The sequence below is a fragment of the Podarcis bocagei genome, assembly GCF_964188305.1.
Source record: "Podarcis bocagei genome assembly, chromosome: 9".
Taxonomy (NCBI): Eukaryota; Metazoa; Chordata; class Lepidosauria; order Squamata; family Lacertidae; genus Podarcis; species Podarcis bocagei.
Genome location: NC_138134.1, coordinates 42,261,550 through 42,277,473, shown reverse-complemented (window position 1 = coordinate 42,277,473; position 15,924 = coordinate 42,261,550). Strand labels below are relative to the sequence as shown.

At 39.9% G+C, this 15,924-nt stretch overlaps 1 protein-coding gene across 10 annotated transcripts in view; it reads right to left on the bottom strand.

The window, feature by feature from the left end:
• SLC10A7 (solute carrier family 10 member 7) overlaps window positions 1-15,924 on the bottom strand; it is a 130,174-nt gene that overhangs the window by 110,156 nt on the left and 4,094 nt on the right. For all 10 annotated transcript variants that reach the window (XR_014011660.1, XM_081208454.1, XM_081208455.1 and 7 more), the window contains exons 2-4: window positions 14,075-14,157; window positions 12,623-12,759; window positions 8,299-8,374 (exon numbers count right to left, since the gene is read on the bottom strand). Coding sequence is in view for 9 of the 10 variants with exons in the window: in XM_081208454.1 (XP_081064580.1) it covers window positions 8,299-8,374; window positions 12,623-12,759; window positions 14,075-14,157 (296 nt within the window). In the remaining variant the exon portion in view is untranslated. The remainder of the gene's footprint in view (window positions 1-8,298; window positions 8,375-12,622; window positions 12,760-14,074; window positions 14,158-15,924) is intronic.

Below are 15,924 nucleotides of genomic sequence, written 5' to 3'. Positions count from 1 at the left end.
GAAAGGGAAGTCGCAGCACTGAAAACAGACAACTGGCCCACTAATGAGGCCCTTGATAACAAAGGCTGAGTATACTAGAACCAGGAAAAGCATGTTTCAGACTGGTGCACTGCATTTGTTCACTTAAATACAATCAGCCAACTGATATAGCCCACACTTTGACATTAGCATCCAGTGCTAAGCTAGCTACATTAAGTGGAGCCTAACTATATATTTTTAACATTTTCAGTATTTGGGGAAAGGTGAGGAAAGGATTCAGAATTTTTCTCTGCCAATTTCATTTTTGGATAAGACACAAAGTCTTACAACTCACATCAAGTATTCCAGCCAAAATACTGCATTTTGGCTATAATGAGATTATGCACAGTTGAAGATTAAAAAAAGGTGTCTGTATCGGCTACTAAAAAGAACAAATTATTCTCTCATTCAGGACTGCATTCATTCTCTAAAGCTTAACCAACAAAAGGGTTAATTAGGGATACAAATTTTCACAGACTGTTAATAACGGGCATGACACACACTATGTGCCCATAAGTAATTCTCAGGTATCTTTGATCTTAGCCCCAAATGATTACAGTTGCCTACCATACCCTGACCCCTGGGACTCTCTCAGAACCAGACATCTGGCTACTTTGTTCTTGTAGACTAATCTCATCCCAAAAGAGCTCAAGAAATGACACCAGGCAAGGAGGCTCCTGGCAAGGGAAAAAACATTACAGTATTAGCAGATCCTGAAAGTGAATTGGCATATCACCATTGTTTTCACATTTCTTACAGGCTGGGGTCATATGGTCTGCTGGCGCTTTATAGGGGGTTTTGCTTTAGCACAGCAAAGGGGAGAAATAGTTCAGCACATCTTTGAGGGCTATCAATCAAAATGTAAATAAAGTGTGCCCTGTCAACTAGCAGAAAAAAGGCACAAGGGGAAAGGGGGAAACTAAATATTTTTCTTTAAAATGACAAAAGGTGTAAAATATTATTTAAAAATTATTCCTGCCCCTGGAAACTAAGACTGCTGCCTTTTTCTTCTTTGGGTTGCCTCTCTAAAGTTTAAGCTTCCAAGTGTTACTGTTACTGGTCAACTCACAGCCATAAAAGTATCCCTGTAAACCTAGCGTAAAACTGATTAACATGGTCTAAGAACTATGATTCCTTCTGCCAAGACTTTTAGCCATTGGATACAACTACCCAAATATGAATACACCTGTAAAATAATTTGTGAATGCTGCTCACCCATTCAAGTCACAATTTTCCCCATCAAAAGTCATTTAATAACAATATAATAATAATAATAATAATAATAATAATAATAATAATAATAATAATAATAATAATTTTTATTTATACCCCGCCCTCCCCAGCCAAAGCCGGGCTCAGGGCGGCTAACAAACAATAATAAAAACAAGTTGAATGAATACAACTTAAAAACAAGATTGAAATACAACATTAAAACATTAAAACATTCAATATGTAATAACAAAATATAGGACTGATCTTTTTCTGGTTATCTAAAACCTGTGTATGCAATTATCTATTGCCATAAGGTGAATGCATTCTGTACTTTGGTATCTGCACTCAAGTGCAAATATGAAATGAGAAATGAGCCTGGATTAAAAGATGCTATACTGCGGAGGTGGGTCACTTAGACTTAAATCCCACTTTAAGTCCTTGTAGTCTATATCCCAAGTAATTCAAAGCAACCCATAAATCACTGCCAAAAGTCAGAAGCTAAGGAACAGTCCTTGGGACGCGGATGGCGCTGTGGTCTAAACCACAGAGCCTAGGGCTTGCCGATCAGAAGGTCGGCGGTTTGAATCCCCACGACGGGGTGAGCTTCCGTTGCTCTGTCCCTGCTCCTGCCAACCTAGCAGTTTAAAAGCACTTCAAAGTGCAAGTAGATAAATAGGTACCGCTCCGGCGGGAAGGTAAACGACATTTCCGTGCACTGCTCTGGTTCGCCATAAGCGGCTTAGTAATGCTGGCCACATGACCCGGAAGCTGTACGCCGGCTCCCGCAGCCAGTAAAGCGAGATGAGTGCCGCAACCCCAGAGTCATCCGCGACTGGTCAAGATGACCTTTACCTTTTAAGGAACAGTCCACTTGTGACAATTCCCAGCTCTGAAGGCAAAGGAGGCTACTGATGTCTTAAAAGTAAAGAAGTTACATTCCTTTGCTCCTTCTTGTCACTGGAAGTGCCCCAGCAAAAGCCATTTGTACAGTTCTTGTAACACCACACCCTTCTTCTGAGCTCCATTTGGTTTCCCAAGGGTGTCCTCTTCAAACAAGCTTAATGTGAAGATAAATAATGTGTTGGCCTTTGGAAAGCAACTGAAATTGTGGCTTTTTCTCCTAAGTTTTTAATGTGGTTTGATACTAGTATCTCCTCTGAACTGCAGTTGTTGATTTTTGCTTTACTTGTGGATGCTTTTTGTGGTTTTATAGGAATTTTATATTTATGTGTTGCTGGCTATCTTTGCAATTAAGAGATGGGATACAAATATTTTTAATGAATAAATAAAACGCTGTAGACCCACATTACCCTTATTCATCTCCTCAGAGAGAATATGTTAGTAGTTCTATCTAAATAGGTGGTGAACAGAGATTTTCAGCAGCAAATATGCTTAACATTTTCAGCATTTCATCTTAAATCAGGGTTTTAGTAGGAACAGTAGAAAGCGAGATATTACTGAGGAGAGAGAGCCAATCAGAATGAGACACATGGACACTATTTGAATGGTGATAGTCAAAGATTATGGCTTGAATGAATAGTAACTTTGAGAGTAGCAAGAGAAGTGTCAGGAAGAAAGAAGGAATTTGACCTGCACTGGATGTGAACCAATATCCTTCACTTTACTGTTTATTCTTTTGTGTGTGTTGCTCTTTTGTATGTTGTACCTACATAAAAACTTTGAACCTGCCTGATCTGTCACTTCATGGTTCAGATGTTGGGAAAAGTCCTATGGACTCAAAGATCTATGCAGGATGGTGCTTGGGGCCACATTTTAAACTCTCTCACCAAACATTCCTGCACTACCAACTGTATGAACTGCAGGCCTTCTTCCCTGTACAGCTTTGTTCACACCATTCAATCATGTACAGGAAAGATCACATTAACAAAAATGTGTAGCTGTTTTAACATGGGATCCAGTTAAGGTTGCAGGCAGATTAATTGGTAATTAATTTTAAAAAATCCAGCAAATTTGCACACATTTACATAGGAAGAAAATAAAGACAAGAATAGGAATAATTGCATTAATATTTTTGTGCATATTGGGTATACATTTTCCAGTAAAGCAGTGTTTCCCAACCTTTTTTGGGCAAAGGCACACTTGTTTGATGAAAAAAATCTCGAGGCACACCAAGATTACAGCCCCGTGACGTCAGCGCGCAGCGTCACGCCGGGAGGGACGCACGAAAGTGTAAGTTTCAATTTTTTCCCTCCCCCTTGCCGGGGAACCTCCAAGCTTTGGGGGTGGGTGGGGAGGAGGCAGCAAAGCGAGGCAGGAAGGAGAGCGCGGCTTGGCTGGGTGAGCTTTGGCAGGGGCAGGGAATGAGAGCCGCGAGGCGGGCGCTGCGGACGGAGGCGCTGCCCGCCGAGCTCGCAGGCAGCCAGGCAGGCAGACGGCGAGAGCCCCACGCTGGGCGGCCTCTCCTCGCCGCCGCCCCGCCTCTCGCCGCCCGACTCGCCCGCCTCCCTCCAGGCAACATCTCGCGGCACACCAGGCAACATCTCGCGGCACACTAGTGTGCCGCGGAACAGTGGTTGGGAAACACTGCAGTAAAGGATAAAATAAAGTATTTTGCTGTAAAAGCAACATACTTTTTAAAAAACAAAACACCCAACATTGAGAGAACACATGATTAAGCATTTAGCCTTTGTTCTGCAGCCAGGATTTCAAACATCCACTTCACTAGTGAGACTATTTTTTCTATAGCATTATGATAAATAAGATAATAGCAGCCTTGTAAGCTCCAAAGACTCAAAAATATTGAAGTGGGTTCCCGGCAGTGGCAGCCAGAAGCAATTTTCCCTCCCTCCTCTCTCTCCATCCATCCATGAATACAAGAGCTTTCTTGCCTCACAAGGTACAAAGACAGATACTGTACAACTTCTGTCAGCGAGATACAACTTCTCTTCCCCCCCCCCACAACACAAACAGGTCCCAAAACAGCCAGTCAGGTGCAGGGCTCCCTCATCAATTCTTGTCCCACCTGTTTAAGCATAGCATCCTTGCTCCCAAATTGTGGCAAGCCAGCAGCCCCATCAATAATAAGCTAAAACGGCACTGTCATCTAAACTGCCACACAGTACTCCATATGCTTACTAGCCAGAAATCGATATGGGTCAGGCAACAAGCAGTATCTTAATAACCTCTTCAAGCCCACTAACTGCACCACTGTTACAGTATTCTTAAAACACAGCAGAGGTTTCCCTCATGTCCAGCTAATCACTTCCAACCAGGTTGTCAAGACTCCGGCTATATAAAGAGGAGATAGGGTGAAAGAATCCATGGAGGTGTTAAATTGGAACTTTTAAAAAACAAACAAAAACAGACCAGGGTTGTTGTTTTTTAAAAAATGATGGTCATTTAAAAGGGGGAGATCAAGCCCAAGCTCCAAAATTGTGAAATGTTTCTTAGTGATGGGGTGGGGGTTCCCACCACAATAATATTAGATATGGTATTGTATTGGCACCCCAGTACCTCTATATTTTGATTAAAACTTATTGAGTGACCCAAAAGTAAAGCTTAAGATTCGCATATGCTCATATATTCGTGTTAAAAGGGATGTTTTGTAAAACATTAGAGTCTACTCACTCACTCAACAATGCTAATTTATATATTTTTTAAATTACATTCAAAACTCTTCTACAAATTATTGGTAGATATGGGCAATGGATTTTATCAACCAGTAAAGAGAAGCTATGAAGATGAGTTCAGTACACTTTGAGCAGGGGCAAATTTTTGCTAAAAGCACCTGTGGTCCAAACGCCTTGCCCGTGGGTAGGCAAACTAAGGCCTGGGGGCTGGATCCGGCCCAAACGCCGTCTAAATCTGGCCTGTGGACGGTCTGGGAATCAGCATGTTTTTACATGAGTAGAATGTGTCCTTTTATTTAAAATGCATCTCTGGGTTATTTGTAGGGCATAGGAATTCGTGCTTTTTTCTTTTCTTTTCCAAAATATAGTCTGGCCCCCCACAAGGTCTGAGGGACAGTGGACCGGTCCCCTGCTGAAAAAGTTTGCTGACCCCTGGTCTTGCCAATGGTTTTCCAACACTTTCAAAGTGCTCAAGTTAACTTCCTCAGATCTCAAGACTGAGAATGTGTCAAGAGAACAGTAGCTGCTAAGGCCATTAACAACCCACATCTCCACAGGAATCCGTTATTTCTAATTTTGACTGGTGTGCAAAGAGACTGGGACCTGAACTCCCTAATACCTCAAGTAGCACAGGTGTTCTCTGCCTAGAACAGCTGGCACCTGCTAATTAAAAGAAAAACTCAATACAACAGTTTTGCCTTATTTCTGAACAAATTTAAATAACATCTTTTGCAATGCCACTACTGTTAATTCAGTATGGAAGATTCTTTTTCTCCCCTTTCCCAACTATAAACAGTTTGAAGATAGTGGGGTGATTAGAAAATTGAGAATTTTTAAAAATAACAAAAGCAACAATACACTAAAAACTGGCTTGACTTTGGAAAACATTTGATGGACATCTGCTTTCTCCACTGATAAGATCAGCACAAGGAGCATTCATGCATTTATTTCATTTCTTTTTTTTCCCCTTTTGAGTTTTCCTTTATGCAACAATGCCCAATACACCCAATAGTTACCTCACCTTCATCATCGGCACAATAAACATTTTATCTGTCCAGTGGATGGTCTGGCTGCATTTTACAGTCTGCCTGTCTTCCCATTTCTATACAGCCCTTCCAATTTTATCCAACAGAACAGAACAGAATGAAACAGCACTGTGAGTGCCTTCCATAGTATTAGTAAAATTCTTCACTTTCTTTAAAAGAAGATGGAAACCGTAATAACTTGCATGTGACATCACTCTAATTGGTATGTCATAGATACTTAAGGCAATTCATACAGATCAAGCAACTGAGTTGCCATCAATGAGCTCTGTGCCCATTCCCGACTAGACAAATTGTACCACTCTGGCTAAAGTCAAAAAATCAGTGGATCTGCTGCAGTATCAAGCTTCAGTGGCACTACCACAGAAATGGCTTGCTTGTTTTTTTCTGGTTCTGACTCACACCATCGCAGATATCAAAAACCAGTATGATACAGTATCTAGAGTTATCTGCAAAATTGACAGTGGTTTTAAAAAATACTTGACCGTCACATATAGTGTCGTGGGGTGTTTTTTTAATGTACATGTAATATAGTTATATCCATTGATAAATATATAAAATGTGAATGCCATACATTCACTTAAGAGAGCTGGAACTGGCTATTTCCTCTAAATGGGTATTACACATGATGGCAAACTTGGGTAACATGTGAGGGCCTAATGCAAATGCAGGACTCCCAAGTGCATTACCTTATGATGCTAATGTAGGAGCATTTGCCAGATGGAATCCAGAATGGCGTGGTATAGTGTTTACTTTATCAAATTCCCATTCAGCTTCATGCTGACAGGATGACCTTGGTCCACTCCCTCACCCTATTCTACCTCACAGGTTCATTTACGGATAAGGTAGAAAGGGAGAGAACTGTATACTTCCTTGAGTTCCTTGGAAGAAATGTTATATGGAGTCAGATCACTGGTCCATCTACATCAGTATTGCCTACACTGACTGGAAGTGGCTCTCTGGGGGCTTCAGGCAGGGAGCCTTTCTCAGCCCTACCTGGAGATGTAGAGGATTGAACTTGGAACCTTCTGCATGCAAAGCAGATCGCTGAGGTATGTTCAACAGATAAAATGTTCAAAACATTTTATTTCATTACATTTTAAGCAAATAATCTTAATTGAAATAAAGTTACCTTAAAAGTATTGTCTTAAATAAAATAAAGCAGTCTAAGACTTAATATATTCCTTTCTGCCTTGTGAAGCCTTTGATTTTATTCAGTAGATTACAAAGATTCTGATCTTTGTGAACTCTTTATTTTCCATCAAGAATGCACAAGGGGTGGGGGAATCAGAACGTCTCTTGTTCCACGGTTACATCTGAGAAAGGACTTCTGAGTCCTTTATGTCTGCCATGAACTTGATCTTTCAGCTGCAGTGAAAATTTTCTTAAAGCTATAATTTTAAAGTTAAATGATGAGAGGTTTCATTTGCTTTCCAAGCAGAGAGAAAAGCTTTTTCAAATAAGACTCCTACTGCCTTGACCTTGGTCTATGACTTAAAGAGTTCACCACATGCAATAATTTACCTTGCCCCATGGGACTCTCCAAGATTTCGTTTCTGAAAAGGCTTTAGATTTGGAGGCATCACTAGATCTAAAAATATAATATTCTTTACACTAAGTAACACCTTTTGTGCATTGAATACAGATTAAAAAGAAGAAATTTAGTACAGATTTAAATGCGTAACACCAAATCATGAGAGCCATAAATAGGATTCCTTTAAAGATTTTTAGTAAAGACAGAACATACCTTTAGCATAGAACCACCCAGAAATGATTGGAAAGTAATCCCCTCACCAAAAAGATGATGAGGGGTGAAAATTGGACATGGAGGAAGTCAACCCCTCACCTGGGATCTATTCAGTGAGGAAATGAGTTTTAAGGACATGTGGCACAGTCCAATCCCCTTCCCCTACCACCACTTCAAACCTACAGATTCCCTTTAGTCTGTTAAACTCCAGATCCAAAAGTCTGTGTGCCCATGCCTGTCCAGTGCTCTCTGCTGCCAGTAAGTAGGATAGGTAGGTAAGTAGGATATTCCTACTTAAGGTAAGTAAGTAGGGAAGGTAAGTAGGATATTCCTTTAAGGATAGAGGGACTTCTCTCCTCCTCTCCCTTCATCCTTGTACTGCAGGGAATAATCACTCTATAATGACACTTGATTTGGTCAGAATAGGCCTATCCATCCTGGCTCTGATGCAACTGCAAAAGAGCTACGGTCACAAAGAGATAGGCATTTTGAAAGTTTAAAGGGCATGTATCCCCAAGGTTTCAAAATATTCACCAAAAGTTATACCTCTGCATTTGAAGGTATTGTTATTTGATGGGATCTCAAGTGGTATTTTCATGATCTGTCAGTCAACCTTAAGGAAAGAAAACTTTTGCACAAAAGCATTTTTTTTAAAGCAATTAATAAAACAAAACTGTAATCAACTCACCTCATTTCCACCAACAGCTTTGGTTAAAATCACTGCTGAAGACACAGGAGGTGGCATGCAGCCTACTGTCTGCAAACTAAGGGGCAGAAAACATACACAGATACAAATGTAATATTCATTGAAATTAATCACAAAACAACCCATAAAGGAGAATGGGCAAAATTACACACTACATTCAGAAGCCACGAATACCAATATTCTTTGTTTTGTGACTAGAATACAAAAACAGGATAGCTTTCTTAACTGAGATAGTATGATAGCTCAGCTGGTAGAGCATGAGACTCTTGATTTCAGGGTTGTAGTTTTAAGCCCCACATTGGACAAAAGATTCCTGCACTGCAGGGGGTTGGACTAGATGACCGCCATGGTCCTGTCCAACTTCATAATTCTGTGCTAAAATACTTGAATCCACAAAGGCTACCCCATTCACAAGCGTGCAAGTATCTGTATGCTACATGCCCCATGAAAGTAAATGGGGTAGCTCAAACTGTAATGCACAAGTAGATCTGGACTGGGATAATGGGCAACTCATACAAGCTGTTTCTGTATCTGCCCAAGAAGCTAAATATTCCCTTTAAGGAAGACCACATGGTCTTCTGATAAATCCATTTGCAGTCTACTGCTCATTCCTTTTCAGATGTATACAGATACATGAGCAGCTTGCAGAAGTCATTCTACACAAAACGGGATAAGAAGCTTTGTTATAAAGCTTTGTTTTTCCTCTGTAAATCGGAGTGTTATGATATTCAGTGCAGGGCTCTTGAGGCATAAGCTACAATTCCCTAAACACTTTAACTGTTCAAACTTTATTCATGTTAATGGAGTGTGTGGCAGTAGATTGCTCTGAGGCATGACCTACCAATCTATTAAATTCAAAAAATGTTCCAAGATCCCTCATCAGTTATGGAAAATAATCCATGGAGCGGCGGCTGTAGGATGCTTGTCCTTGTAAATTTTGGCTGGGTCAGGCCTCAGTTCATTCCTAGGTAAACATACTGTCTCTGCTTTGTTTTGTTGCTTTTATTTATTCAGAGTCTAAAATATCTGGGCACTTGGCAATAATTTTTTTAATACAAAATAAAAATAAAAATCCCTGCTTGCAATCTATTAGACATGACAGGAAAGGAGATAGAAAACTGTTATTAAAAACTGAAGCCAAGGAATATACTGTATACTGAAAATTGAAATCCAACTTCCCAGATGCTTTGAACTACACTAACATGCTAAAATCTCTTCCGGTCCTGAACTCAAAGTCTAAGATAACTTCTACCACAGGATGTACTCTTACATCCTGTGGCAGGAGTACCAGTCCCACCATTCACAGGAAAACAAGGAGGTGCTCACTGCACGCTGTGATTGTGCCATGCATGGTGAAATTCTAGCTTCCAGGTGTAGTCAATACATTTAATTTCCAAGCATTTATGTTTGTTCTTTTAAAAAGCATTTTTCTACCCCTTCCAGATTATAGAGAGAAATCTTAATGCAATGTCCTTCAACTTGGGCCCTTAGATGCTGTAGGACTACAACTCCCATCTTTCCAGGCCAGCTGATGGATGATGGGAATTGTAGTCCAATGACTTCTGGGGAACCAAGATTGAAGAATACTGTCTTAATGTGAATAATGTTTGGTAAATCTGTACAGATAGGAGTAACCTAGGAAGGTGGCAAGCCCTGAGAATGAAAGAGCTGAGTAGCTTTCAGGAACTTCTGCCTTTACATTATAAGTGGTTGTTTCTGCTGGGGATATGGTAATACATGCATTAATTTGAGAAGCTTCCTGGGAGGATGTGCATATAAAGCTTACTTTGAACCTACTAAGGTTCACTCCCAGAATCTGCTTTCAATATCAAGATTCAGCTCCAGAAACAAGAGGACCCCTGAACACATGCGGAGTACAATTTTCATTATTACATACCCCACCCCCATCCATCATATATCTGGAATTGGAGAAAGTATTCTCTGCTTCAGAGGATGTGGTTTGCAAGCAGGCTTAGCAACAGTGCTGAGAGAAATCTGAAGTGGTCTTAGGGGAGGACCCCTGGTTCGGTGGACGAACATATGTTTTGCCTCCAGGTGCCAGGTTCAATCCTGGAACAAGCAACAGGCCACCAAGTTAAGAGTAGAAAATACTGGATGAAATTGACATTAGTCTGACCTAGTATAAGGCAGTTTCATGTGTTCTATCCTCTCTTTGCCCTCTACCCACAAAAAAGGAGACAGAAACATGATCTACCTCAAAGTCAGAAAGTGCTAAAGAATCATAAAGTTGAAAGGAATCTCAAAAGCTATCTGGTCCAGCTCCCTGCTGATGACCCCATGTAAATCTCAAGTATGATTGCTCTCACTATAACATTGCCAGAAGAGAAATAATAACCAGAACACAGTGAAAGGACAGAGGAATTGCATCACAAGATCGTCCCTTATGGAAAAGCGCTGTTCATTATGATCACATTCTTGGTATTAATGAACCCTAGTTAGGACAAGAGTCTCAAAGACGACCATGACAATATATTGTATGAGTTAACAAAACATATCCTATGCGGCAAAGATGAGACCAAGAAATAAAAAGGAGGCAGCGATATTATACCAGAAGTAAACAATAAAATGTTCTTATACAGTATTTAGCAGCCTAATAATATACAATGTAGACTGACAGCCTGTGAGTGAGATGTAAGTAATTGCCCTAAAGAGAGATATTTGCTGTAATATTTTCTACATACTGGAGTTAAAGTTGAGGGAGTGGCACACAGTTTTGCACTTCAAAAAACCTTCTAAATAGCATTACTGGGAGAAGATGTACAAACAATAGTCCTCAAACCACATTTGTTTTGCAACTGTTTTGCCTTGAATTTCTAACAGCTTACCTGCAATTCAACACTTCACCCACAGACAGTAAAATAAAAATTGTCCTGTTTCTAAATATTTGGGTCTTATCTTTGTGAATAGTTACACACCAGCGTTTACATTTGTACAGGTGTCTCCCCACTTGTGCGGGAGTTATGTTCCAAGCCCCTGCAGGCATAAGCTAAAATCGCCTAAGTGGGAAGACCCTCTAAAAAGTCTCTAAACACCCATTTTTTTCCTGCTCTCCAGCTCCCTCTTTTCAGGTTCTCTCTCCACACAACTCTCTCTTCAACTAGAGTTGAAGCTCTGGAGCCAGCTGAAGGCTATGCAGAAAAGCAGCTGGGGTTGTGGGGCTGCACATGTCAGCTACTAGGCAGGGAGCCTGAGGAGCCTTAACAAAGCCCTGCTGCGCCTCCAGTCTCTTTGGGGCTTCCTCCGCCCTCAATGAAGTCCTCTTTGGGATCAAACCAATTTTTAATCATTTTCCATTTCCACTGCTTGTACGCATGACTGGTGCAGTCACTGGTGTGTGGTTTTTATGGTGTATTTTGAGTATGTTTCAGTTTGTATTCTGATTTTCCTTTTATTATCTACCATGAGCAATATGCAGATGGAACGGTAGCATACTGGCACATTAAATAAATAAATAGAGCAGCTATATTCCTTAGAGGCAAAAAAAGAGTACTTCTAGAAAAGGATACAACTTGAACTGCTTTCATTACAGAATTTAGCTGAATATGCTGCAATATGGTGCTTGATATTTTTTTCTGCACATTGACAGCCATATTCATACACTGCAATTTTCTATAGCTCTTGATCTCTGAAAGCATTTACAGATAAAATGGGGGAGGGGCATACTGCATTGAAAAACAATTACCAACATGGCAAAGGACTTTTCTTAGTCAGAATTTGAGAGAGTGAAAAAATAATTCAAGATGCTGGGAAGCTAATAGCTAAAGAGAGAGATCACCATGTAATCTTGCCGGCTCCACTCGCTTTTAGCCCTGGCAGTGCCTGCCATCAACTGTGACCCCTGATTGACTTTTCCCACGGGTCAACAGACCATCATAGAAAAAAGGTTCCTCACCCCTGCTGTGGAGAGTGAAGCTGCATATTCTGTTTCATACATACTCAAACAGTTAAGCTACTATTCTACCACCAATTTCCCCCCATTTTTACTCCTAGTCCTTGAAACCTAAACTAGCAAATTCAATACAGAAGGCTTGTCAAGAAGAGGCATGATCTGCTGAGTAAGTCCCTACATATAAAATTAGCTGCCAAGTCTTTGGATACATGAGACCAAGATTTTGAAAGAGTAATGTTTTGCATACATATTTTTTTTCCAACAGCAAGTGTCAAAGCATGAACGTACGCAGAAAAATCACGTACACAGGAGGGAAAAATCAGCCCTAATGATACCGATAGCACATTTCTGGAAAAGCAGCCATAAATATTTCACCCTTTAGATGTTAAAACATACCCTTTTAAAAGCCATTCATTTATAGGTGTGATAGATAACAGTTGAAGAAATAGCCATATTGCTGTTGGGAAGAATACAAGTGTGAAGATCTGGACAAAAAGATGCAATTTCACATGCATCAAAGCACTTGTCAGCTCCTACAAAGCAACAAGAGAAGAAGAGGTTGCAGTTTTAACAGCTGAAGTCAGTTCTATTTTGTATTGCTTAAGTTGGTATCATTATTATATATGTCAGATACATATTGCTTCAAAAAGCCTATTCTCCAATTCTGTAAAAAAGGGTCTTTGCTTCACTGTCCTGATGCATGCAAATTTTAAATCACCCACTGTCAAAACTAAGCAGAAGCCAGATTAATAGTAAAATACACATTCAAATTAAAAATTATAACAACTGGACAGGTGACACCTGTACCTACAACGTTAAAAAATAATAGACTTTAGAGCAGTCTTCTAAAACTCTGGGTCCCCAGGTGTTGAGTCCAACTCCCATTATCCCTAGCCAGCATGGCCAACAGTCAGGTATGATGAGAATTACGTAGCAGCAAGACTTCACCAAAGGTTAGCCCTGCCACCACCCAGAAAAAGACTAGCTAGCATATATGTGCGTGTATATAAATGGCTAGTCCTAGTGCAACAATATTTTCAATATTTGTCAAGCTATGACCCTAAATAATCAATCCTGTTATCTAAAGCTATTCTAATTTCCCCCCCAAAAAATGACTTATCAAAAAGCCATCCAGTGTTATGTAAGGTGGCTCCAAGCCTACTTTACCACATAAATACTGCAGGACTTGAATTCTGAGCCTCAGATTACACATGGAGAAATAATAAATTGGGAACAAACTTACAACAGCTGGAGATTAAGTGGCGATATTAAACACATGTTTACAAAAGCTGCCCACACACCAAGGTCATGCCACAATGCATAATTAGGAGCGTGGGAAAAACAGGGTGTCACTGCTCTGAAATATACCTAACTTCAATAGATCACATGGGCTGTTCAGCTGATGCTGGTTCAACGCCAATTTATTAGCCACATGCCCATACTAGCAGAATCAGCTCTGAAAAACCTGTGTTACCAAAATTAGAGTCACCTGATCACAATTTTCTGGGACCCAAGTTCCATTTGAATCAATAAAATGACTCCAAGTAAATACTTTGCAAATGACCCACTGTAGGACTGCAGATATAGACTCAACACAATCCATACAGATAATTTCCATGTTAAACTAATAGCAAAATATCAAGTTTAATACAGAAGCAATAAGGGACCTTGTGACAGTAATTTATGGGTACGGATGTAATCCATTACATCTTTTTCTCCCACTCTTGATGCATATAGTCTCCTAAAACTATAAGCACATATTGACTGCTGTTGGTACTATGCCATTAGCAGCCTGATGCTCCCATCAACAACAAAAAAGTGAGAAAGATTAACATTCATTTGCAGTACCTCAGTTTTCAACGAGAGCCCACTGTTAAAGAATATAGCTGAAACAGCTATGTATGTGATGGTGATTTCTGGTTTCAGTGGTCCTGAAAATACAAATACAAAAAATAAACAAAAATAAACCAAGACAGCCAAGATTGATTTCCACATAAGACTTACAGGCCCCTCCACACACACATGATTATGTGGTTCCCACTGAAGACTATATGGGTTAAAACCAAGCTTACTGGCTTCTTCTCTTCCCAAGCTAAGAGCAGAAGTGCAGAAGCAGCCCAGCTCTACCAGTGTGCAGTCAATGCATTCAAGATCAATATGAAGGGTTATGATTCATATACAAAGGAGTGACAGAGACAAGGAAGTAATAAGATTTGGATATTGCAGAAACAAAAATCTAACAGACTTGTGATCTAAAGAATAAAAGCAAAGGCCTTCTTTAACATTAACCGCCCCGCCCCCCTGTAAAACCAGCTATGAAGAAAGGCCTAGCTTTTATAATTACTTCTTGTAAATTACTGTAAGTTAGATTCTGTGCTGTCCTAATGTGTATTTTCAATAGGGGAAAATAGGGGTTCATATCTGGACAAGCAGTTGAAATCCAGCTCCTATTGATTTTAATATTTGCAGAGTAATCCAGCAAGTCCAAATACAAAGTCAACAATTCAATATCAAATTCACACATAATGAATGGGGGATGGGAATCACTACAAAGATGATGGTAGTGGAATACTTGAGCTATATAGTGCCCTATAGTTCACAAGAGATGTACACAACATGGAATAGAAAGTGGGTGGGACGAGAAAGTAGTAAGGGGCTTCTCCATACTGACTAATTTCCGAGCAGTTTTAACACACAAGAGCTTGCAAACAGTGGGCTTATCCATTATCGCCCATTAATGATGTCACAAGCACTGTCCAATAGGCCCTCACACTATATGTGCAACAGCATTACGGGCAGTACTTTTAATTGCACAGTTTGGCTAACTGGCGAAAGAACTGCATTCTCTCAGCAACAAAAAATTGTTCTTTAGTTTTGAAGAAATGAGATAACCTAGACCTCTTTGTGGTTCCTTGAGAGATGTCTGGCTCACATAATAAATAAGCAGCATGTTTCAGTGCCAGGCAAAGACCTTTTTATTCTCACAGGTCTTTTAAATCTGATGCTTTTACCCTTGTTTCACACCTGGAATGTTTTTGTTGTGGCTTTGATTTTAGTTCAGTTTTATATTAATTGTTTTAATGCTACTTTTTAGAATTGTATTTTGTATTTCATGGTTTTTATTATATGCTATATGTCACCCAGAGAACTTTAGATATTTGGCAACCAAAAATACAGTAAATATTGTGCATTTGTTATACTGTTAGCAGGAAAAACAGAAAAGCTATCGATGTTCACTTCTGGCTGATACACTGAATAAATTCAAATAATGTTCCCTCCCTACACCTCCTTAAGGTATGTGGATAGTGTTCCCTTAGGAGTGTCATTAGTCAGTTTTAGTAAGTTTTCCATTGTTGTTTCTAGCAGCACTGGCAGAACTGAAAAAGGAAGGACTGCAGGGAAAGTAAAAATTTAGAGGTACTATCACTGTTTTGACACCACGCTAATTGCTCCAGCTGTACTGCTCCTGCTGGTTCATATGGACTAGAAGTAACTGGCATGGGATGATCATTATGGAATGACTGGTGCACTTACTGGTAAATGGCTACTGTTCTAAGTCAGTGTTAATCACTCACAAAATGCTATGCCTCAAAGCATCCTTAGCAGGGCTGTAATGCTGGTACAATCAGTTGTAAAAACCAATTAAAAAGTGTTTCAACTACATAATTGTTTCATGAACTATTTTTATGTAAGCTGCT